This window comes from Syngnathus acus, chromosome 22, assembly GCF_901709675.1.
Source record: "Syngnathus acus chromosome 22, fSynAcu1.2, whole genome shotgun sequence".
Classification (NCBI taxonomy): Eukaryota; Metazoa; Chordata; class Actinopteri; order Syngnathiformes; family Syngnathidae; genus Syngnathus; species Syngnathus acus.
The window spans coordinates 2,231,842-2,255,011 of NC_051106.1; the positions used below are offsets into that span (position 1 = coordinate 2,231,842).

At 41.4% G+C, this 23,170-nt stretch overlaps 4 protein-coding genes across 8 annotated transcripts; 3 read left to right on the forward strand and 1 right to left on the reverse strand.

Annotated features, from left to right (window-relative positions):
* Positions 1 to 62: 62 nt before the first annotated feature.
* Positions 63 to 2,921, reverse strand: tmem54a (transmembrane protein 54a). Of its 2 annotated transcripts, XM_037241569.1 has the most exons (6): positions 2,725 to 2,921; positions 1,417 to 1,613; positions 1,100 to 1,156; positions 640 to 834; positions 430 to 567; positions 63 to 358 (listed from the first exon to the last, which is right to left on the reverse strand). In XM_037241569.1, exons 1-6 carry the CDS (start codon positions 2,735 to 2,737, stop codon positions 248 to 250), a joined length of 711 nt encoding a protein of 236 aa, XP_037097464.1. In that variant the 5' UTR covers positions 2,738 to 2,921; the 3' UTR covers positions 63 to 247. The 2 variants fall into 2 exon arrangements, with proteins under 2 accessions (XP_037097464.1, XP_037097465.1); XM_037241570.1 differs by lacking the exon at positions 1,100 to 1,156.
* Positions 864 to 23,144, forward strand: ppie (peptidylprolyl isomerase E (cyclophilin E)). Of its 2 annotated transcripts, XM_037241563.1 has the most exons (10): positions 20,241 to 20,341; positions 20,608 to 20,706; positions 20,818 to 20,861; positions 21,064 to 21,090; positions 21,166 to 21,247; positions 21,324 to 21,424; positions 21,509 to 21,632; positions 21,907 to 22,092; positions 22,213 to 22,355; positions 22,967 to 23,144. In XM_037241563.1, the coding sequence occupies exons 1-10, from the start codon at positions 20,311 to 20,313 to the stop codon at positions 23,033 to 23,035; spliced, it is 906 nt and encodes a 301-aa protein (XP_037097458.1). In that variant the 5' UTR covers positions 20,241 to 20,310; the 3' UTR covers positions 23,036 to 23,144. The 2 variants fall into 2 exon arrangements, with proteins under 2 accessions (XP_037097460.1, XP_037097458.1); XM_037241565.1 differs by lacking the exons at positions 20,241 to 20,341; positions 20,608 to 20,706; positions 20,818 to 20,861; ... (2 more) ...; positions 21,324 to 21,424; positions 21,509 to 21,632 and adding exons at positions 864 to 869; positions 17,266 to 17,273 and having other exon boundaries at positions 21,962 to 22,092.
* Positions 4,237 to 6,619, forward strand: LOC119116279 (tubulin beta-4B chain-like). The gene is made up of 5 exons (XM_037241559.1): positions 4,237 to 4,399; positions 4,919 to 5,027; positions 5,093 to 5,203; positions 5,396 to 5,640; positions 5,710 to 6,619. Exons 1-5 carry the CDS (start codon positions 4,343 to 4,345, stop codon positions 6,517 to 6,519), a joined length of 1,332 nt encoding a protein of 443 aa, XP_037097454.1. The 5' UTR covers positions 4,237 to 4,342; the 3' UTR covers positions 6,520 to 6,619.
* Positions 12,036 to 20,029, forward strand: pabpc4 (poly(A) binding protein, cytoplasmic 4 (inducible form)). 3 transcript variants are annotated; one of them, XM_037241553.1, is made up of 15 exons: positions 12,036 to 12,572; positions 15,436 to 15,629; positions 15,825 to 15,940; positions 16,760 to 16,899; positions 17,298 to 17,392; positions 17,472 to 17,609; positions 17,685 to 17,780; positions 17,861 to 18,130; positions 18,385 to 18,472; positions 18,583 to 18,675; positions 18,883 to 19,013; positions 19,093 to 19,183; positions 19,270 to 19,400; positions 19,492 to 19,610; positions 19,693 to 20,029. In XM_037241553.1, exons 1-14 carry the CDS (start codon positions 12,380 to 12,382, stop codon positions 19,591 to 19,593), a joined length of 1,878 nt encoding a protein of 625 aa, XP_037097448.1. In that variant the 5' UTR covers positions 12,036 to 12,379; the 3' UTR covers positions 19,594 to 19,610; positions 19,693 to 20,029. The 3 variants fall into 3 exon arrangements, with proteins under 3 accessions (XP_037097448.1, XP_037097449.1, XP_037097450.1); XM_037241554.1 differs by having other exon boundaries at positions 19,698 to 20,029; XM_037241555.1 differs by lacking the exons at positions 12,036 to 12,572; positions 15,436 to 15,629 and having other exon boundaries at positions 15,825 to 15,938.
* Positions 23,145 to 23,170: the final 26 nt, after the last annotated feature.

Genomic DNA, 23,170 nt, shown 5'->3' on the forward strand with positions numbered 1-23,170 from the left:
ATGAATGACAATATAGCATTTGTTAAAAATATACTAGATATTAAACGAAAAAGCTGACCAGCTGGTATTAACATTTTTAATACACACTGTGATCATCACATAAAATGGCAGTTTCAACAAGTAAAAAAAGCTTATGTAGAAAAAAATATTCAAGACAAATGTCTTTACCACTCCAAATGTTACTTAGGTATAAGCAGTTCCAACCCTTATTTGATTCATTATGCTCAGAGCCAGTGGCTCTGCTCTACTACAGCACTGCTTCCAGCAGCTCATCCTCTTCCATGGCCTCTGTATCAAGTTGGGGCGGCGCCTCAGATGGAGGCGACTGGGCAATTGCGGCAGCCCTCTGGATGCGGACCTAAAACCAAACAATTGTAAATCACTTAGGACAAGAAGGTGAAATGAAAAACAAGTTTTGAGATGAATTACCCTCTTTGCTATGGTGGGCCTCCGCCTACATGGACAGAGGTACAGGAAGGACGTACAAGCAGCAAAGCAGCGGAAGGAGAACACCATTTCCACCGCAGACGTGAGGATAAGTGGCACCCACAAAATGATTGTGGTGCTCTTAGTGAGAAAAACAAGATGGTTAAGAATTTTTAAGCAGACACTGTCAACTTCTAATGTTTATGTCCTCACATAGATGCGGGTGGGGTCAAAGGGGCATTCATAGGTGACACTGGAAGATCCTATACCATGTTTGAGGAGAGTACAGTGTGTCATCAGGCTTTGTCCTTTGTGTACAATGGCGGTGATCACAGAAGCAATCAGGCCCAAAGTGGAGGCAATGGCCAAGAGCCCTGCGATGAAGCTGAACACCAGCAGGACCCACTTCTGCAGAGATATCACAGAATATAGTTGGCTTCAAAGTTAATTTTTTTTGTATTTCAAGACAGGCACGACTGATTAATTTATTTTAATTTGCAGTTGCTATTTGTTATATCAAACAATATTTTCAGACATTGACCAGCAATGGATTGTCTTTAGCTTTGGAGGTGCTGTTAGCTATGTACTTCTTTAAACACACTCATTTATTAGAGAAAAACAAGTTATGACAAGCATGCAAAGTCCTTGCAAACATAAGGCAAATATTTCTCACCAAAATCCTTTTCTTGTTTTTGGACAAAACAATTGCAATTATTCCACCAATAATTCCCTGAAGAGCATAAGACACATGAGCAACATTACAATTGTATTTGCATAAAAGTGGACATTTTTATCTTGTCTCATAACCATCTTTTAATGTAAACTAAAACCCAAATATTTGACATCTGAAAGGAAAATTACTGGAATGGCTCTCTGTTGCAATACTCTTGAACTCTCGCTTACATCGATGATACTCATGCATTTATATATTCAAAATAATTTTCTAAATTAATTCTAATTTATCTTCTATACACTGTATTTTTCTTTTACCATTAAGCCTGCCACAATGGCGATGACATTAGCGATGGCGTACACCAAGATGCGGGCCTCGGTGTGCACACTGATGTGCCTAAGCACCGCACCGTGCACCAGGGCGCCGAGCAGAAAGTTGACATGGCCCACCAGCACCAGTGCCAAGCCCATCTTCATCAGGGTCTTGTTGTCTTTGAGGTTGGCACAGCACACCCCTACACGAACACAAACGGTAACTTTCAACCTTGATGCTGTCAGCAATAAGACTGCTCAACAAATGTGCCAAGTGTTATGTTGTTACCCACAAACATAATTTTTTCATAACTGAGCATTTTGGTTGGCTGCAAACGTCTTTTCTGCTGCAGTACCATTCACATGCAATTTGACACTTGAAATAGGAGCCAAACTAGTTAAATTGTCAACTATTGAAAACTAGTTGCAGAACTTTTCAGTGGCGTTCTTTCATGTTGCTCATGTGCAGCTGGCTACCCTCTTTTTTATGATACCTCTTTAGATTAAGCTTGTTTAATCAGTCAAGAAGAGGTCCTTAAAAACAATGAGATTTGCATCTTTTTATTTGAGCACCCTCCACTCCACTCTGTAAACAAAGCAAACAAAGGTTTGGGTGGGGTGTTGTAATGTATACTATCTTCCCCTGAGGTGTTGAGTAGTGTTAGTTACTTGCTGGACCAACTCTGTGTTTTGGGTCATAATATTAGTAGTTTGCTTCCATTCACACATGCACATAAAGTGACGATGATAACACTTCAGCCATATTTTTAAAATATGTTTGCAAACTGTCCAACACAAGAGATGAATCCAACATTTCAATTCAAGTTGTGACATTGTCAAAAAGGTTTAGAACTGCTCTACACTAGGCAAATTTATTGGCATCATCTCCCAGTATGATGTGGTGCAGTTGACCAAGGAATTTTAATATGGACACACTGCCATTCACACAGAGGACAATTTAATAAGCTTAGAATGACAACTCCAATGTACTAAATGCAATGTACTGTGAGCAGATGTCACTATAAACACAGATCCCTTCTAAACAATGATTTTTATACATTTGTATTTAATCTATATTTGCTATAATTCGAGTTGGGGCGCGTTATTCCATTTAAGGCGTGAACATTTCAACTTTGGCTTTTGAATGATACAACACTAAATAAAATGCTGTACTGTTTGGTATACAAATGTTACGCTTGTTGAACTGGACCTAAGCGCCTTCTAAACGTCGAAAAAAAAGACCACGCCTTAACCCGAAAGCACGCAAGTGTCATTTCAAGTAAAACACACAGGAACGAGTCGGAGCAAACATACCGCAGTTCACCATGACTGACGTCCTCTTCTATAAAAGTACGTTAAGAATGAACACCCGCTATCATTTCTGATAGCGTTTATTGGAAAAGTCGCATTGCGGTGAGCGACTTCTTTTCCGCAACTGTCGCTCACCTGCGATTCCTCCAACTTCCTACCTGAGCATAAGCCCCGCCTCTCCACACTACTTTTTTTTTTTTTTAAACATTATTGCTACACTACCTTTGCCATAAAATGTCATAATTTAAATATTTACTAAGCAGATAGGCTGTTTTAAAAAGGGGACATTTAATTGCGCTTTTGCTGTTATGTTAGAACCGGGACCGCGCTTTGAAAACGAGTACGCGCGTTCTGGAGAAGGCAAGCTATTTGTAGAGCCAAGTTATTTTTTCACTAAACAAGTACACCGTGGCGTAATCAATGTACGACGTAAAGCACACTCACACTGGTCACCGTTTGTCGACGTACGTGTCCCTTTACGTATGAGCGTCGTCATTATTATTAGAGATTACTACGTAATAATCTCTAATAATAACTAAGATAAATCTTAAATATTGTATTATTAGTAGTACTAATAATAATATATTTAATATTTAGAAGTAAGGTTAAGCAACAGGTTTATTGTTTTTCTGAAATGCCACAGCTATAATAAATGGAAAAAGTGACTGCAAAAACAATCATGCCACTGGTTAACTGATCAACGTGTCCCTTTACGTAGATTTAAAAATGTGCGCTTTTCTAGCATAGATTTTTTGTGTTTTCATTTTTTGTTTCTAAATTTGACCTTCAAACGCTTGTGCAATTTGGATTTGACCATCCCTTGTGATTTATTATAGCTGTGACATTTCAGAAAAACAATCAATCTGTTGCTTAACCTTACATTTAAGTCTTAAATATTACTACATGTATTATTATTATTATTACTAGTAATAATCAATATAATATTTAAGATTTAGATGTAAGGTTAAGCAACGGGTTTATTGTTTTTCTGAAATGTCACAGCTATAATAAATGGAAAAAGTGACTGGAAAAACAATAATCTAGAAATTTGCACTTACTGATTAAATTAAAAAAAGAAGCTGCCCAGTGTTAGATTCAAAATGCATACTTACATTATCTATAATATAATATAGGATATATGAAATATAGATTCTATATTTTATACAGCTAATATAGTTTTTTTATTATGAAAATGTATTCACTGATTAAATATTTCGTACGTCATTTGTGATGTCTAATTGATGTTGTTATAAAAACTGACGTTGTCTTTCGTACGATGACTTATTGCATGCTGTAATGATTTATGTTGTCATGCGTGAGTCTCTGTATTGATTAATTGCGAGAAAAACATGCAGGCAATGCACAGCTTTAATTCGCCGAAGTGCCTTCTTACAATAGGTCGACGTGCAGGCGTCACCTGCGTGCAAGCTCATACGTACCCGCTTGTGTCATCTCTGTGACAGAGCCAAGTGGGTCCTTGTGGTAGCTCTACTCGGGGTAGTGGAGTCACAGCAGCTTTGTCAGGGTTGAAAAAATAAATCGATAGAGATACAGCAAGACGAGAAGAATACAACGTTCCGAAGTCCCTGACGTCGTTGCATATTTTTTTTTTGCATTTGCAATGAGGGAAATCGTTCACATCCAGGCGGGTCAGTGTGGCAACCAGATTGGTGCGAAGGTAAAAAATATTTTTAACTGACTAAAATGAACCTAAATATCCAGGGTGAGTTTATAGATAAAATAATAAAGAAAACATTTTTTATTTTTTTTATTTTTATATTTTATCGGTCAGCAGCATCCACCACCCACACCCCATTGACATGACTAACTGGTTCTAATTTTTTAAAAGGTTTTTTTTTGTTTTGCTAAATATCTTATTTTCATTTTAGCATAAAATATTTACAGAAGTTGCAATTTTTTCATGCATTTTCTTTTTGCTATTACAACAGTTTGTACTAATTTCAAACAATTTTTCATTTAACAAATTGAATTTGATAACATGTTTAAAATTTGTTAACATTATGTATGACAACAAAATATATGAACAGTGCAGACCCTTTTATTTTTCCATTTTCACTTGATGGATTTTCTTTAGCGCAATTCAGAATTATTAGTGCCATGGAACCTAAGTGAAGCACTTGGCTTCTGTCCTACACGTTCACTATATGTAGTTTCAATATCAAAATGTTTTTTGCAGTTCTGGGAAGTGATCAGTGATGAGCATGGCGTTGACCCGACAGGGACGTATCATGGAGACAGCGACCTGCAGCTCGACAGGATAAATGTTTATTATAATGAGGCAACAGGTACGTATGAGTAACACATTCAGACAAGAATTTTCTCTATCATGAGGTTATTTTTTCCCATGTAGGAGGCAAATACGTGCCACGAGCCGTTCTTGTGGACTTAGAACCAGGCACCATGGACTCTGTTAGATCCGGACCCTTTGGACAGATATTCAGACCTGACAATTTTGTGTTTGGTGAGTGATTTCAAATGAGCTATCTTTCATCACTAGACACGCAGCTAACTCTTGATGCTCAATGCTTGGTAGGATTGTGTGGGTCTGGAGCTGGAGCCTGCCCTTGAGGCCTCAAGAGGATAAGCAGTAGCTAAGGAAAATGGATGAATGCATGTTTAGGACTGTTAAATTGAGTCACTCCTTCCTCCGTAGGTCAGAGCGGTGCTGGTAACAACTGGGCAAAAGGTCACTACACTGAGGGAGCAGAGGTGGTCGACTCGGTCCTGGATGTAGTACGCAAAGAGTCCGAGAACTGTGACTGCCTGCAAGGCTACCAGCTTACACACGCGCTCGGTGGTGGAACTGGATCGGGCATGGGAACCCTGCTCATCAGCAAAATTCGTGAAGAGTACCCCGATAGGATCATGAATACGTTTAGCGTGGTGCCCTCCCCCAAGGTAAGCCGCCCCTGTTGTGTACAGAGTTTGTTTCAGCTAACGATGCTAAACACGTTTTTTTGCCGTCAGGTGTCGGACACGGTGGTCGAGCCTTACAACGCCACTCTCTCCATCCACCAACTTGTTGAGAACACAGATGAAACCTACTGCATTGACAATGAGGCTCTCTATGACATCTGCTTCCGCACACTCAAACTGACCACGCCCACTTATGGAGACCTGAACCACCTTGTGTCCTCTACCATGAGCGGAGTCACTACCTGCCTGCGCTTCCCAGGCCAGCTCAACGCCGACCTCCGTAAACTGGCTGTCAACATGGTACCTTTCCCCCGATTACATTTCTTCATGCCCGGCTTCGCACCCCTGACCAGCAGAGGGAGCCAACAGTACCGAGCACTCACCGTCCCCGAGCTCACCCAGCAAGCGTTTGATGCCAAAAATATGATGGCGGCGTGCGATCCACGTCAAGGCCGCTACCTCACAGTTGCCACCGTGTTCCGGGGGCGAATGTCCATGAAGGAAGTCGACGAGCAGATGCTCAATGTCCAGAACAAGAACAGTAGCTACTTTGTCGAATGGATCCCCAACAACGTCAAAACCGCCGTCTGTGACATCCCGCCCCGTGGCCTCAAAATGGCCGTCACCTTCATCGGCAACACCACAGCCATTCAGGAGATGTTCAAGCGTATCTCTGAGCAGTTCACAGCCATGCTGCGCCGTAAAGCCTTTCTGCACTGGTACACGGGTGAAGGTATGGATGAGATGGAGTTTACCGAAGCGGAGGGCAACATGAATGATTTGGTGTCCGAGTACCAGCAGTACCAAGATGCTACCGCTGAGGATGAAGGTGAAGGTGAGGAGGAGCCTGAAGAGGATTAAAGCTTGAAGAAAGCTATCAGTGCATGAATGAAGAAACCAGCTTTGGCTGGACTCCAGTATGACAGGGGACTTTTTGTAAATCTTTGAATAAAAAAAAGTTAACTCTAATTACAACCTGGTGATCCTGAAAGGGGGATCCTTCCATCTGTGGTCCCTTCTCAAGGTTTCTCATTTTCCCCTGGCAGGGGTTTTGAGTTTTTCCTTGCCCTTTTGGGAGCTTAAGATCAGGGGATGCTTTGAGAATAATTGTCAATTTTTGTCTATGTGAAGCCCTTTGAGACTGCTTGTGATTTAGGGCTATACAAATAAACTTGACTTGACTTGACTTGACTTAACTCTTCTTGTATTCCTGACTCTACATGGAAAGTGGCAAGTCCAATTTAGAAAACAAGAGCCATGCAGTTTAATATTTCTAATTATTTCAAAGAATTCTAATTACCAACATGAATGAATAAATACCAAGTTCATAATCAAAAAACTGAATTACATATTGCAATTGAATGCACCACGACAGCTTCATTAGTTTGACAGGTAGCAGCTGTCACCTCACTACCGAGACTATTAGTGGAACATGAGTTCACGCCGTTTTAGAGTGGTTGATCCACTTTGAGATCAGCAATGGGTGTGCTGGAGCTACTTTTGTTTGTATTTTTAAGTCACCTTTCCCTGGTTCATTTGACAGAAGCTGTCTTTTTACAGAATTTTTTTCCTTTCCCGTATCAATTGAGCGATGATTTCAATAGCATCTTCAACCCCTGGAGAGCACGAGTTGATTTTGGCACGTTTGCAGATCTCTCTTCGATCATGAAAGCCGTCCAGGTTTACTGTGATGAAAGCGAACTCATCCTACTTGTGAATAAGAGATTGGGTGATGTCATCCTCAACCGAGACGAGATCCAGTTGGGTGATGGCTGCTACAGCAACAGTGAGCTAGCAAGCCAACTGATGTTCACGTACCGATATGATCAATGTGGAACAAGACATGAAGTGAGTGGACCAAAGTCTGATTAAATGAATTAGTTGGAATGAGCTTCTGAATCAATATTATTCAACAGATGGAGAAGAGCTTGGATGTGTTCTCCAACTTTCTTCATTTCAGTCCTAGGAAAGTCTTGAATTCGAGGCTCACACCTTCAACTGTGCACGTTTCCTGTATTCCAAATAGGTGAGTGGGAATTTTTTTTTGTTTAATTTGAATTTTTGCCATATGTATGATATTGCAGAGTTGCATTGGGCATGTTGGAGGCAAAAAAAAAAGTCATTACTATGAGTTAACTTACAGGCAATAAATGTCTTCCAGGTCAAACGAGCCAAATTTACCATATCAAACATTTCCTGATAAAAGCAGACAATTCAGCATAAAAGCAATGGATTGTAAGTATAGTACAGATTGGCGGGGTGGAGGTTGAACGCTTCAGCACGTTGTGTGTTCTGTAGCCTCATGGACAAGTGCGGCAGAATCTAACATCTATATGCGAGGCCAAATCATCAATATTCAGCTGTCTGCTAAACTCCGCCCTCATCAGCAGCTCTTCAGCCGGTCCTGCTTTATCTCTTCATCTCCCGAGTCTCGCATTAAACCCTGGAGTGCAATCATAATGAATAAAGGGTGAGTAGCCATTTAAAGGTTTAATTATTTGCACATATGAATAGTTGGTGTTGAATTGCTGCTCTTGCTCTTTGCCAGGTGCACAGTCCCATCCAGTTCTTCATATACACTTGTAAAATTTCTGGACTCTGACTATTCACAAGTGAAGTTTGCTTTGAATTCTACTTCTTTAATTTCAGAGGTGAGTTGTACTGAAACATTTGATATTGTTTAGTTTAATGACCCTGGAATTTTTTTGCCCCCATCCCTCTTGAAGATGTATATCCACTGTAGTGTGCTCATCTCAGACATTGGGATAACAAGTGGCTCGAAATCCTGCAACTTTGACTTGGTCAATTCAAGGTATTTGCTAGATTATTCTATCTCAGTACAGTCTGTAATGACTCTGGACATAATTATGCTTTTTCTTCTCTCACATCTGTTTTTTTTTTTTATTGTTTCAGGTGGGAGGAGCTAAGTGGCAATGTGGAGGTATGCCGTTGCTGTAACTCAAAGTGTAAAGGCCTTTCTGTCAAGCACCTTTCTCAAGGTCTGTTTATCGAATAACAAAAAAAAAACCTCAATCAGTCTCAAAAGTCACACTAAATCAAAGTTTCCACTACTGTACAGACGCTAAGGCGGTCGTCAGCACTGGTCCAATAATTCTAGTGCAAAGACCAGCACCCTCTATCCAAAAACCAGACTTAAACTTGATGCAGTCAGATGCTGCCCCACCAGAGGAAGAGAGCATTTCAGTCTCAAGTGAATTCCAGTGGCCCTCTTCACCAGGCGCCATTGTGGTTGTGAAGCAAGACCCGGTCTCCAGCCTGACGCTCTTGCTACCAGGCCAGAATGAACAAAGTGATCCTGCAAGAGATGGCACATTAATTGACCTTCAGATTCCCACCATGGAACTAGAGACTAACCTAAATGACACCAAAGGTCAAATTGCAAACGTGGCCCCGGGCAAACCTCTGCACATGGAGGTCCGAGATGAACTGTGGCATGACTACAAAGCTACAAAACGTCAAGAGCGGCCAAACGATGCACAGCCAATTCTCCGCTCCAAAATTCAGTTGTCAAAAAAAGCTGATGGCTCCCAAACTCTAAGTTATGAAGAAGCGGTGGTAGAACGAGACAAAGTTTCTTTTGGAACATTTGGAATGGATGAACCGCCGTGTAAACGGAAGGGAGCACGCAGGAGACTACGTTCAATTTTTCTCGGTTTGTTGAGGTAACTGATTTTTTTTAGTGTAGGCCTTACCACAATACTGGCACAATACTGTGTGTGTCATCTAATGAGCTCAACACAAGAGCTTTTGTGTGTCTTGTTGGCTGGTAAACTAAATTTTTAATTGTTGTTTTTCCTTTAATTCCAGGAAGATGAACAAAGTGGAGTAAACTGCAACTCTCCAGGCATAATAAAATATTAACCATTCACTCCTTGTATCTTTTATTTGATCATCTACTGTGTGTTTGGATTAACTATGCTATAAATAATGCTTTTTTTTTTAATGTATAATCCAAGTACTTTCAATGCCATTGTGGCATGTCTTTAATTGCTGGACAATATGTATTGATCTACTTTATAAACAGTAGTATCTGAATTAACCTTCATTTAGTGGCTGAGGACAATTTGCCCCATAGCAACATTACATGACAGAAGTGGAGAATTATGTTTGTTAATTAGTGTTACGAGGTTCAGATAATGGATGAGTGATCCTTAAGATGTGCACCAGTTGGCCTGCGAGGACCACATATTGAGTCAATGAGTGAATCGCAGTTTGCTATTCATTTTACACTTGTAGTTTAAAGCAGTGGTCCCCAACCTTTTTTGCACCACGGACCGGTTACGTGTCAGAAATATTTTCGCGGACCGGCCTTTATATAAATAAATATATTTATATATTTATTATTTAAATATTTATATATATAAATAGGATGAAATAAAATGATACGACTGGCATAAAAACAAATATAAACCACATAAAAATAAAACGTTGAATTAGTGGGAGCACCGAGCTCTTTTCTCAGAAATGAGCCGTTCCCATCTAGGCGTAATCGGAGACAATGACACCCGAAGTGGTTAAGGTTTGTCTTTAAATGCAGGATGCTTGGTCTCCATGTGCCGAAGCAGGTTTGAAGGCTTCATTGCCTCGTTAGCTAGCCTTTCGCAACATATGCGGAGTGCACTTGGCGTGTCAGAGTCACCTGTGGCGATAAATCCATATTTTAAGTAGGACTCCAGAAATGTTCTTTTAAATGCAGCTTTCCTTTTCTTAGAAGTCGTAGCCTCTTCTTCTTCAGTGTACTCATTGGACGTTTTTCCCTTTCCGAAGAAGCTTTCCAAACTTCTCTGTTTCTTGCTCATTTTTGCTTGCCTCGCGGGCTTGACTGTGGTGACATGTCACGTGACCGAGACGAGCGCCCTGTGTCAAGAGTCCTTATTTTTCAGATGCACTGACAGATGTAATTGGGAGAGATTCGCCAAATTTTTTATATTTTTCAAAATAAATTCTTACTCATTTTTGCTAGCTTTGCGGGCTCGACTGGGGAAACATGTCACGTGACCGGGACGAGCGTCTTAACCTGAATGAATTGATCGTCAATGAAAAAAAAAAAGAAAAAAAAAATTCTTTTTTTTTTTTTTTTTTTTTCCTATGCGGCTCCGCGGCCCGGTACCAAGTGACCCACGGACCGGTACCGGTCCGCGGCCCGGTGGTTGGGGACCACTGGTTTAAAGCATTTAGAACAATCATGGAGACTAATTAGCGAAATACTTGAATGGGAGCTGTGGGTTTCTTTTACATGTTCAAGGCAAACTTTTCGTGACTAACTTGAATTTCAGTTTATAAATCTACCACATTAATTAAATCCAGTAAATATGCCGAAGACCCTCTCTACCGAACTGTACAGTATTTAACTACTTTTATTGTAACACTGTCTATCACAACCGGCTGCTCGGTGGGGCACTGGCTAGCAAGTCTGCTTCACAGTTCAGAGGGTGTGGGTTCGATTCCACCTCCAACCCTCTCTGTGTGGAGTTTGCATGTTCTCCGCGTGGGTTTTCTCCGGGCACTCCGGTTTCTCCCCACATCCCAAAAACATCCTTGGTAGGCCGATGTAGCACTCCAAATTCCCCCTAGGTGTGAGTGCGAGGGCGGGTGGTTGTTCATCTCTGTGTGCCCTGCGATTGGCTGGCAACCAGTTCAGGGTGTCCCCCGCCTACTGCCCGATGACGGCTGGGATAGGCTCCAGCACGCCCGTGACCCCCGTGGGGACAAAGCGGTACAGAAAATGGATGGATGTCTATCACAATTGACGTTTGGTAGTGTACTTCTTGCGCCTTTAGATGGAGCTATTGAGCTGGGCCATGTGCTCAGCATCACGAGTGCATAGATGCCGTTTCGGGTGCTGCGTCGCACAACAGCCTTGTTGGGTGTGGAAAAGTGGAGTGATTGGCAAAGCCTCATCTTCTTATGCTGCTTGGATATGTTAGAAATGCGGGTTTACCGTAGAAGACAATTCTCCTGCGATTGAGAAGTTTTTGACTCCACCTCTCTCAAAACATTTTGCTGACGTTGTGCATAACAGCCTACCATGAAGTCTATTTACACTGTCATGTATTCATCATGCATTCTGATTGTTGCTAGTTACTGACAACTTTTTTTTATGCAGGTTGCAAGATGGGGGGAAAAAAGGGCTTTCATTCTTATTCTTTGAGAAAAATTACGTCACATTTAAAGATCGGATTAGTATAGTAACAGATTATTTGATATTTTAATATTTATTGATGGAATGGGCCAAAAGGTTCCTTTAAGCTATGTGCGCTCTGAACACCACGCATGCGCAGAGGCGTGTTTCCCCTCCTACCCGAAGTTTGACCCTGCAGCCATTTCTTTCACGCACTGCGCACGGTGTATAAAGTACCCACGCAGCCCCCATGCAGTCTCTTTCCACGGCCACAAAACCACCGTGAGTGTCTAACTCACTGTTCTTGAAAAACTTTGAAAAATACATAAAAAATATAAAAAGAATAAAACCTTCATAAAAAGAAACGAAGCGTTTAAATTGATAAAATATACAAGTTAAAAAATAGTAAAAGAAAAAAAGAGACCTCTGGTCTTTAAAAAGAAATATCTTTTTTTTTTTAAGTTTATCTTTTATTTTATTTTTTAAGCCGTTCCTTGTCATAGGTGGTTTATTTTGGATCAAACGCTCCCCTTAGCAACATTTTTGAAAGGAAATTCATTGACGTTTGACGCTCGAGATATGAACACATCGACCGGGAGTTATCCGATGGCTTCTCTTTACGTTGGCGACCTGCACCCCGACATCACGGAGGCGATGTTATACGAGAAATTCAGCCCAGCCGGACCGGTGCTGTCCATTCGGGTCTGCCGAGACATGATCACCCGGCGGTCCTTGGGGTACGCTTATGTCAACTTCTCCCAGCCTGCTGACGGTAAGAAAGCCGCCGTTTGCGTCACTCGCGTAACGACACGCGTGGCTTCAACGACAACTGTAATGTCATTTTCCCATTCACAAAACAGTCGATTGAACTGCAATACGCACGTTATTGAAACCCAGTTCTATAAGCATGCAGACAGATTTTGCATTATTGAACCCAATGATAAGGACTGACTTTTACTGCTTTAATGTTTTAAATTTGGCCACCACATTTCTTGTGTGACATGCTAATGTATGGATGATATAGGCACTAAAGATTTATGATTCCATATGCCGAAAATGTGATCAAGTTGATCAAAACTTGGAAAGTCATCCTTGTTCTTCTGATGTCTTTTATTATATGAATTGAGCAGTAATGTCAGTTGGTTACATTGTGCGAGTGGGAAAGTGGGGGGCAGTTCTTTGTATCAGGCTTCATTGGAACACCTGTCCCAACATATCTGGGCTCCAGTCGGAAACCCAAAAGGCGGTAGAGCAATCACTCACAACTGGCTCACTTCCAGAAGTTTTGGTCTCATTGGTTCAGAACTGTAAGATGAGCCTCTGATGAGATGACACCATTTGTTGTCAAGCGTGTACTGTGTACAAGGGGGGATGGGAGCTGTTGGGAAATTTCATGTCGTCCGTGCACGTGTTTTCTGCTTCGAAGGACAAATAGCGTTGTTGACTTGTTGGTTTTAGTGGAAGGTAAAATAGCATTGTTGAAGATTGTTTCTTGAGATCAAAGCTCACCCAAGGATTTTCATTGAATACAATGCGTGTCTGAAAAGTTGCACAACTGTCACAAAATATATATTTAATTTTTTTTCCCTTCAAAAATCCTACATTTGCCCATCCTTTTTTTGCGCACTTTTATCTATCGCTGAAAGATTAAGATCCTCCGCAGCTCCATTGTGACATCATCGTCATGATGAAGCAGACGCATGTCCATCCGTGACTATCGGCTCTTCTCGTTCACTGAATGAAACAATCGCCGCAAGATCTCATCAGACTTTGAAGAAGAAAACTCATCATTTGTAGTTTGGGTTTGAAATAATGTATTGTGAAACCATTCCTGGATTTTTACTGCCACACTTTATATGTCTCTTCCCATCAATGGCGGAGAATTCTCCACTCACACACCATGCCAGCACATACCTCCGAGGACCCCTCTCTAAATATAGAACATCTCTCCAAGCTGCAAAAAAAACCTGTCAGCGCTTTAATAAGTTCTTAGAAATGACAAGACAAAATTGTCAAAGCCAGGCACGTTTGACAGATATCACACACACCTCTGAATATACGGTTTGTGAAGTACAATTGGGAGTCAAACTGCTGATGCCAGCAGACGCAAGGCAGCTCTGTTTTGTTTACCAGACACTTTTTTTGGAGGGGCAGCCTGGCCTCTGTGTGTTAATGTGGAGTGACCGAACAAAAGCAAACCTATATGACCACATGAACTTTGGAGCCCTGTCCTATGTTAAGAGTCACAGCGTAAGTCGAATCTCAGTGATTTCAGCTTGCCAAACAAAAGGTGGCGCTTAATGCAAACAGATGTCGCCTTCACACCGCCGCTTGAAGCTAATGGTGTTATCAGAGGCAGAGTGTACTCTACTGTGAGGCCAACAGCATGTGTCGAGGCAGAGAAGAGGCCCATTTGTTCCCCGTGTTACCATTGCAGCTGCAGCCCCCCCCCCCACACACATTTTTTTCTACTGCTCATAAACTGTTTATCAAAAGCAATGTCCACTGCAGAACTGTAACTGTGGTCTGCATCATTTCCCACAGTATCTTGCCACTACTCCTGTTAGCACGCCGAGGCATGCTTCAAAACAACACTCCCACTATGTGGGGGTACTAGGCCACACCAGTGTTGCATTCATGGCATCAAACACTGTTGGGATTTTTGAAATCTTGTGAACCGTCTGCATCTCTTGAATGCAATTCAATTCAGGCAGGTTGGAACACAGGCTGGGCCACTCGGGGGTTAGTTTTGGGCCGCATGTGGCCCGCGAGCTCTAAAGTGTTGGATCAAACCCCAAGAGTCCCGTCAGTCTCAGAGGTCCACTGGAGGTCAAGAGACACACTGTCTGGATTCTGATTCATCCCACTTGTATGATCAGTGACAGCTGGCATCACCAAATCATAGAAAGCCTTTGTGATACTCAAATTGTTATGACGTATCGTTATGGGCAATCCGTGTAAAGCAGGGGTGTCAAACTCATTTTTTTCACGGGCCGCATTGTAGTCATAGCTTCTTTCGGAGGGCCATTATGACTGTCAACCCAAATAAATGGATGAGCACCTCATATTATATACAGTAAAAGCTACAAAACAAACTGACAAATAACTCGTTTTCAAATCAGACGAGTAAAAACTGGTCAAATATTGAAAAAAAAATATATATATTATTAAAAGTGAAGACAATTTGCAATTCTAGTAATGACACACGGATTTGATGCACAATTTGTCTTCGCGGCCACATAAAATGATGTGGTGGGCCGTATGTGGCCCCTGGGCCTTGAGTTTGACATCTGTGGTGTAAAGCAACAACAAAAATCATCCAGGGAGTTCGTTTTTTACATATTTGGTGAAATTCATGATTTGTAATTGACTTTTGTTCTTTGAACCTCATGAGCATGATTCACTTTTTTGCACTGACATAAAATGGGTTCAGTGAATGCATGAAAATTCATATTGAACATTCTTCACAAGCTTAAGAACCACCATTTTAAACTCTTTGTACCGATAGGGTCAGGAAGCCAAACACTAACATACTGACAACAGAACCAAGCAGTGTTTCTATGTAAACAAGCACCCTTATCATGTGTGTGTTTGTGTGTGTGTGTGTGCCTGCGCACATGTGTTTCCCAAACCAGCCGAACGAGCCTTGGACACGATGAACTTTGACGTGGTGAAAGGAAAGCCAATCAGAATCATGTGGTCCCAAAGAGATCCCTCCCTCAGGAAGTCTGGAGTGGGCAACGTCTTTATCAAGAACCTTGACAAGTCCATTGATAACAAAGCGCTGTATGACACCTTCTCTGCCTTTGGAAACATCCTGTCCTGCAAGGTGAAGTTTTGATGTTTAAAATATACAGTACATGCAGATACAATTATAGAAAGTTGATTGCGATTAATTAAAAGGTGTGCAACAAGATGGCAGCCAATACCGTCGTAGCAAGTACCGATACCAGTACCGATACCTTGCCCATCGCGATGGTTAACATGATACCATGCACGTATATTTTCGAACTTTTTCTTCTAGGTGGTGTGTGATGAAAATGGCTCCAAGGGCTACGCCTTCGTCCACTTTGAGACCCAGGATGCCGCTGACCGTGCCATTGAGAAAATGAACGGCATGCTTTTGAATGACCGCAAGGTGTGAGTGTCTGATCATTTTCTTACGTATCAATTTCTGTCATAAACCATGAATGTATCATCAATAGCTCTTATGTGTCTGCCTGATTTGTTCCATGTGGAATTTGCAAGTTCCGTCGTGCACCCGTGTGTTCTAAATTGACTTTTTTCTCCCAGTTGGTGATGAAATAATATGACTAATAAGCTCATCTCTTGCTTCCACCAGTGTGAAGATAAGCTGTGAATTGCTAAATAACCAACTAAAATGCTCATCTTTTCTACCAGAAACAGTTTGTTGCAGCCTTATTAGTGCACTCGCTGGTCATCCGTCTGAGTGTGTTTGTGTGTATGACCACGCTTGTGTGTTTTAGTGATGGATCGAATGCAGGAATGCAATACTGGATGGCAGAGTGGGAGAGGTCAACATAGCAAGGTATATATGAGAACATTTGGTCCTCCTCAGCTTTCCTTTGTACTGTGAGACCCTGTTCCTCCACCTCTCTCCATCCACTTCTTCCTCATCATCATCTTCGTCATCCTCATGTTGGACCAAGATGGTACTGATGGTTTTCACTGTCAAGCATGCCAATTTATCTGCCTGCCTCTGGTGGTATTAATACAATTGAAATGTATTTTGTCCATGTTTGCTCTTGCAGCGATGAGGAACTATAGCTGTGTTTTGTGAAGGGGCACTCTGGTTGAAATGGTCATTGTCGAGATTCAGCCTGGGATATCTGAATACAAAAAAAGGACTATAAAGTGTTGGATCCTGGTGAACTTTCCCCATATCAGTCAGGGCTGTTTTAAAAGAGTGTGTATCTGTTGCTCTTTCTCCATCTTTAGGTTTGTAGGTCGCTTCAAATCTCGCAAGGAACGTGAGGCCGAGCTGGGTGCTAAAGCCAAGGAGTTCACAAATGTCTACATCAAGAACTTTGGTGACGATATGAATGATGAGCACCTGAAGGAGCTTTTTGACAAATATGGTAAGCAGTTTAGATTTTATGTATAATAATTTGTCATTAACCGTTGTGTGTAAGTGGAAGTAAGTGCCTTAAAGTGGAAATCAAACCCCAATTTTCTTTGTGATAATCTTTTCTGTGCGGCCCATCTAGTCAAAACACAGTGTTGTGATTAAGGTTTTATTTGTGGAATATGAATTAAATAGGCAAAAGCCATCTGTTTTTATCCATCTCAGCAGGCGGCCATTTTGCCACTCGCTGTCGACTGAAAATGACAGTTGCCAGGTTTCAGGTCAAAACAGCAATTGGCAAAATGGCTGCCCCTTGAGATAACTAAAAACAGTGCATTTTGCTGCTTAACTCATATTCCACAAGCAGAATATTAATCAGAATCCCATGTTAATTGTGTTTGAATTCTGCAGGCAAAACACTCAGCGTGAAAGTGATGACAGACCCTACTGGCAAATCCAGAGGCTTTGGATTTGTTAGTTATGAGAAGCATGAGGATGCTAACAAGGTAATTTGGCCTCATTGTGTGAAATGTATTTAATCAGCAAGCATTTTCTCTGATTCTAAATTCTAAAATGAATCCTTAGGCTGTGGAGGACATGAACGGCACAGATCTCAACGGCAAGACTGTGTTTGTGGGACGAGCTCAGAAGAAAATGGAGCGACAGGCAGAGCTGAAGCGCAAGTTTGAGATGCTGAAACAGGAGAGAATCAGCCGCTATCAGGTCGGTCGGACTCACACAATAGGCGTGAGTGAGTTGAATTTACAAACGGCTCATGACTGTTATTTTTGGAATTAGGGAGTTAATCTTTACATCAAGAATCTAGATGACACCATAGATGATGAAAAACTGCGTAAGGAGTTTTCACCTTTTGGATCCATCACAAGCACCAAGGTGAGAGATTGCAAAGAGATGAGATGTGATTGTTTTTTTAGTTGTAGTGAAGGTTAACCACGCTGTCACTGTCTTGTCAGGTGATGCTGGAGGAGGGTCGCTCCAAGGGCTTTGGCTTTGTTTGCTTCTCTTCTCCCGAGGAGGCCACCAAAGCAGTAACTGAGATGAACGGACGAATCGTCGGTTCCAAACCGCTCTATGTGGCTCTTGCTCAGCGCAAAGAGGAGCGTAAAGCACATCTCACCAACCAGTACATGCAACGCATCGCTGGCATGAGAGCCATGCCGGCCAACGCCATCATTAATCAGTTCCAACCCACCAGTGGCTACTTCATGCCGACCGTGCCACAGGTACGAGCATCCAACTTGGGCAGGTTTAGAAGGCTCATGGCTCAAAAGGACACACAAATCTCATTTATATCTGAAGAAAGACAATTAGTGACTTTTCTACAAAGTATATGCAAGTGGCAACACCAATATTGGACTCATCAGGAAGATGAATGCTATGCTAGAAAGCTATTGAAGGTTTAACATGTTGTCAAAATGCAGCCATATTTGTAGCTTTTTCAGGACTCTGCATTTTTTCATTGTCTTCTACTCATCAGGCCCAGAATAGAACTACTTACTACGCACCCAATCAGATGGCCCAAATGCGACCAAATCCCCGGTGGCAACAAGGTGGTAGGGGTCAAGGTGGGCATGTAACAACAGCATTCAGCACTTTGAGTCAATTTCAATCAATCTTTTTAAATGCAGTGTGAGTTTGCATGTGCCAATCTCATTGTTGGTATTTGTGCCCCCAGGTGGTTTCCAGGGGATGCCCAGCTCACTGCGACAACCAGGTCCGCGTACCAACTTGAGACACATGTCTCCCAACAACACGCAGGGCCCAAGAGGTGGGTTCACAATGATCCAAATTCCTGAATCCTAACACAATGCGCTTATCCAATTGGCAATGCTGGTTCCCCCAAGTTGAATCTGGTATATCATCTTCCACGTGAAAGAAGTTTGCAAACATTTAGTAAATCAGTTCTTCAATTCTAAATACAAATGGAGTGCTGGAAATTCATTCTGTACTATATATTTTTTGGGGTGGGGGACAGGTTCCGGCCAAACCCTTGGTCCTCGTCCCTCAATGGGATTACCAGGGCCTCGCACCATGCCTCCTTACAAATATGCCGCTGGTGTACGCAACCCTAATCCTCAGGTGGTGCAACCTCTTGCCTTACAGCAGGTATGATTGTCATTTTATTATCATTAGATTGTGGTTATATGTCAATATGTTCTCTTTGTCTTTAATTTGACCCCTCCAGACTCAGCCAGCTGTCCATGTTCAGGGTCAGGAACCACTGACGGCTTCTATGCTGGCTTCTGCGCCACCACAGGAGCAGAAGCAGATGCTCGGTAACAATCCGTAACCTCAAAGCATCAAAGTTTACAGGTCATTACGTTGATTATTCACTTTCATGCGGTTTTGTTGATCCGAATAGGGGAACGTCTCTTCCCACTGATTCAGGCCATGCACGCCAACCTTGCAGGAAAGATCACAGGCATGTTGCTTGAGATCGACAATTCGGAACTGCTACATATGCTGGAATCTCATGAGTCATTGCGTTCAAAGGTGCGTCATTTCCTAAATTACTTTCATATTGTTGTTTTTTTTTCATCTGTAAGGTTGTGTACTACGATCGTTGTTGTTTTTCCTGATCCAGGTGGAAGAAGCTGTTGCGGTGCTGCAGGCCCACCAAGCAAAGAAAGATGCCACTCAGAAAGTAGGCGGCATGACTAATACCGGTCCTGCTACCACATCTTGAATGATTAATTCAAACTGGTATGTAGAACACATTATTAACACTGACTGTATTTAGTGTATATCACAAAGTATAAACAAATTGGGTCATTGTGTGTTGCAGAGCAGATTGAGCTGTGGAGAAAACGCTACACTGAAACCAGACAAGTTTAGAACAATTCTGAAGAAAAAAAAAAAAGAAAAAAAAAAGTAAAATTTAATTTCAAAATACACTTAAATATTTCAGGAGAAAGTGACAGGTATTTATTTTCTAAATCTAATAAACTGCACACCAAACAGTATGCAGTTATGAAGTAAGACTTCAAGAAAATTCCAAAAAAGAAAATGACCCTTGAACTTTTACTTTGCCTGTTATGTTTGATTTGGAATGGTTGGTTTCTGCATCCCATTATATTATCGTGGGTTTGTGGTATTTCCAATAAAGGAATGATGAATAATTTTAACAGTCCTGGTTTATTTGATCTTGTGGAGTGTTTCTTCTTTTTAAATGTATTGTAATGGGACATAACACTACATGAATAGGGAAAATCTGTGCGTTATTGAACCCTTGAAATTGAATAACTCGCCGTGGCGACCCCTGGTGGAACAAGCGGAAAGTCACAACTACGTCTCAGCCTAAGCATTTCTTTTTATCGTCGGTGGATGGCGCTCGACAAACCGGAGTCGGGTTTAAGTTTCATCCAATCAGGCCAGGGGTTAAAGTTGAAAGATCCCTTCCAAAATGGCGGCAAGCAAGCGGGTTTTGTATGTTGGTACGTTCTTGTTTCATGACAACATTGTTTAATAACCAAATACAATTATGAATGCTTTACAAATGTAATTAAAGTGCCTGTTAAACATGGAAACGGTTTTGCGGTACGATTAAAAAATATTTAGTTTTCCGATTTGATTTTCCGCAATCAACACGTCGAAAGTGTTCTGAGCAGGGCTTTCGTTTAAAATGGGCACTCCCGTTACAAGAACAACAACAAGGTGGTGGATTTGTTTATGTAGACATTTTGCTGCGTGTTTGTTTTAGGTGGTCTGGCGGAGGAAGTGGACGAGAAAGTGTTGCATGCTGCTTTTATTCCCTTTGGAGACATCACAGATGTCCAAATACCATTAGACTACGAGACAGGTACTGTTAATGATCATTTCACTACAATATTCTGTACAATATCTGCTTCCATCAAGAGTTATGGACAAACTATACTATACTATATTAATGAATCTTATGTTCATTTTTCAGAAAAGCACAGAGGTTTTGCATTTGTTGAGTTTGAACTGGCAGAGGTATGTCTGAGATTACACTTGTCTACAAACTGTTATCTGAATGCAGTCCTGTTTTACTTACGTGAATGCACATTTTGATGTCACCTGAAGCGTTTTACCGTTCACAAAGAGATGACAACTTATTTAGTTCAGTAATGTTTGACAACTCGAGTGAACATTCACTATAGGCATTGATTATGTCCTCCTTCGTTGTGTTGTGCAGGATGCTGCTGCAGCTATTGATAACATGGTGAGTGCAGTGCATTGACGTGGAGAATAGGTCACAGTGTTATGATATTCGATCGTTCTTCCATATTTGTTTCAGAATGAATCCGAGCTTTTCGGTCGGACTGTCCGTGTCAACATCGCCAAGCCAATGAGAATCAAAGAAGGATCCTCTCGACCAGGTGATAATTGACTGGATTATTTCCTACAACTGAGGTTCAGGTCCCTTTGTTCTGATTTTCATTGACTTTTTTTAAGTGTGGTCGGATGACGACTGGCTGAAGAAGTTCTCAGGAAAGACTTTAGAAGAGGCTGAGGTCGAGGCTGCAGGAGAAACAGCCAACACTGCTACTCAAGAGGTTGGATGACTTTCATTTTATTGCATGGAATTGTGCAACATAAGATTGAAAGCCTGTTGTGATGGGTATCATTTGTTTCTGCAGGCAGAGCCCCCTGCTAAAAAGGGAAGAATTAATCCACAGGTCTACATGGATATCAAGATCGGCAACAAACCTGCAGGAAGACTTCGCTTCCTCCTTCGGGCCGACGTTGTTCCCATGACAGCAGGTTGATACATTGCAATGCATAGGGCTTTTTCAGTGTGAGGTATCGGCATCGATATCGATACATTGTATTGTACTCACTCATCCATATTTATCACCACCGGAGATTCTAATGCATCAAGCTACCTCTTAGTAATATGTGGTGGCAGGCTCACAAATAAGGCGCTTCGAAGCTGAAATTCCCATGTGGCTTTGAACTACATATTTTTTAGCACATTGTTGAGTTATATAAATGATGTGTCATGAATGTTTACCGGTATGATTGATTGATTTTACAGAAAATTTCCGTTGCTTATGCACACATGAAAAGGGATTTGGCTATAAAGGGAGCAGCTTTCATCGCATCATTCCCCAGTTCATGTGCCAAGGAGGTGACTTCACCAACCACAACGGCACCGGCGGCAAATCCATTTATGGACGAAAGTTCGATGATGAAAACTTTGTCCTCAAACACACCGCTCCAGGTGAAAGTCTTACTTTACAATATGTTGTCTCGGTATTAATATACAGTTGAAGCTTCTTGGTTTGGTTTCACTGGCGCATTTGAACAAGTGGCTTAATATTTCCTCTGGTGAACAACACAGGGCAGCTCTCCATGGCCAACTCTGGAACGAACGCCAATGGTTCCCAGTTCTTCATCACCAATGACAAAACAGACTGGCTGGATGGCAAACATGTGGTGTTTGGAGAGCTGGTGGAGGGGATGGATGTACTTCGTGAAATGGAGGTGAGAGTAATGTGACAAGCTCACTGAAAACGAAAGAGATTTTGCATTAAAGTACTTTGTGATGCTGGCTACGAGACATTTTAGATGTCGTCTTCTGCCCACCTGCATTCCCACGAAATGTCCATCAGAATTAGTGCATAATCGGAACGGATTTTTGGAGTTCAAACCAATTTCAATATTTGACATATTAAAATTAAGATAACTTTTAACCTGGCAATTACTTGATTAAATATTTAATCAACTATGAGTAAACATAAAAAAACAGGACTCAAGTGGTTCTGGTTAAAAAAATGTTTACTTTAACATGGCCAGTTTTGCTTTGAAAAAAAAAAAATGCTTATGCGTTTCAGCTTCAGTGCATATGTCACTTTTCTTTGCAAACAGCCCTATCACCACACCAATAGTTTGCAAATGAAATAAAAAGCTTTCAATAACCAACTATCTTAATCATCTTGAGAAGATTTTACAATGTGCGTATGCGAAACACAAATGCTGTTTGCATTACTGTTTGATGTCAAGGCAATACAAAAAACCTGAACACAAATTTATCTAACATATTTGGTTTTATTGTTCTCTATGTTGATAAAAATTCTACTGTTTTTTTTGTGCAGGCTCAGGGGACAAAAGATGGCAAAGTAAAGCAGAAAGTCATCATCTCAGATTGTGGAGAATGTGTGTAAATGAAAGCCAACTTAATGTGCGCCTTTGTGTGTGAACAGCGCCATTCAAATCTTTTGCCATGTAAATATTTCAAACATATTTTTAAATAAAGAAACTGCAACAGTTGGACTCAATGGTGCATTCTGATGAAAATA

Bases quoted from the DNA above. Each gene is read 5' to 3' on its own strand.
- tmem54a (XM_037241569.1), bottom strand. The intron at 835-1,099 runs GTGAGAAATATT...ATATCTCTGCAG, and splicing joins AAAACAAGAAAAGGATTTTG to AAGTGGGTCCTGCTGGTGTT. The intron at 359-429 runs GTAATTCATCTC...GTTTGGTTTTAG, and splicing joins GGCCCACCATAGCAAAGAGG to GTCCGCATCCAGAGGGCTGC.
- LOC119116279 (XM_037241559.1), top strand. From the start codon at position 4,343: ATGAGGGAAATCGTTCACATCCAGGCGGGTCAGTGTGGCAACCAGATT. The intron at 4,400-4,918 runs GTAAAAAATATT...TGTTTTTTGCAG, and splicing joins GCAACCAGATTGGTGCGAAG to TTCTGGGAAGTGATCAGTGA. The intron at 5,204-5,395 runs GTGAGTGATTTC...CTTCCTCCGTAG, and splicing joins ACCTGACAATTTTGTGTTTG to GTCAGAGCGGTGCTGGTAAC.
- pabpc4 (XM_037241553.1), top strand. From the start codon at position 12,380: ATGAACACATCGACCGGGAGTTATCCGATGGCTTCTCTTTACGTTGGC. The intron at 15,630-15,824 runs GTGAAGTTTTGA...TTTTTCTTCTAG, and splicing joins GAAACATCCTGTCCTGCAAG to GTGGTGTGTGATGAAAATGG. The intron at 18,473-18,582 runs GTGGGCATGTAA...TTGTGCCCCCAG, and splicing joins ACAAGGTGGTAGGGGTCAAG to GTGGTTTCCAGGGGATGCCC.
- ppie (XM_037241563.1), top strand. From the start codon at position 20,311: ATGGCGGCAAGCAAGCGGGTTTTGTATGTTG. The intron at 21,091-21,165 runs GTGAGTGCAGTG...TATTTGTTTCAG, and splicing joins CTGCAGCTATTGATAACATG to AATGAATCCGAGCTTTTCGG. The intron at 22,093-22,212 runs GTGAAAGTCTTA...TGAACAACACAG, and splicing joins CCTCAAACACACCGCTCCAG to GGCAGCTCTCCATGGCCAAC.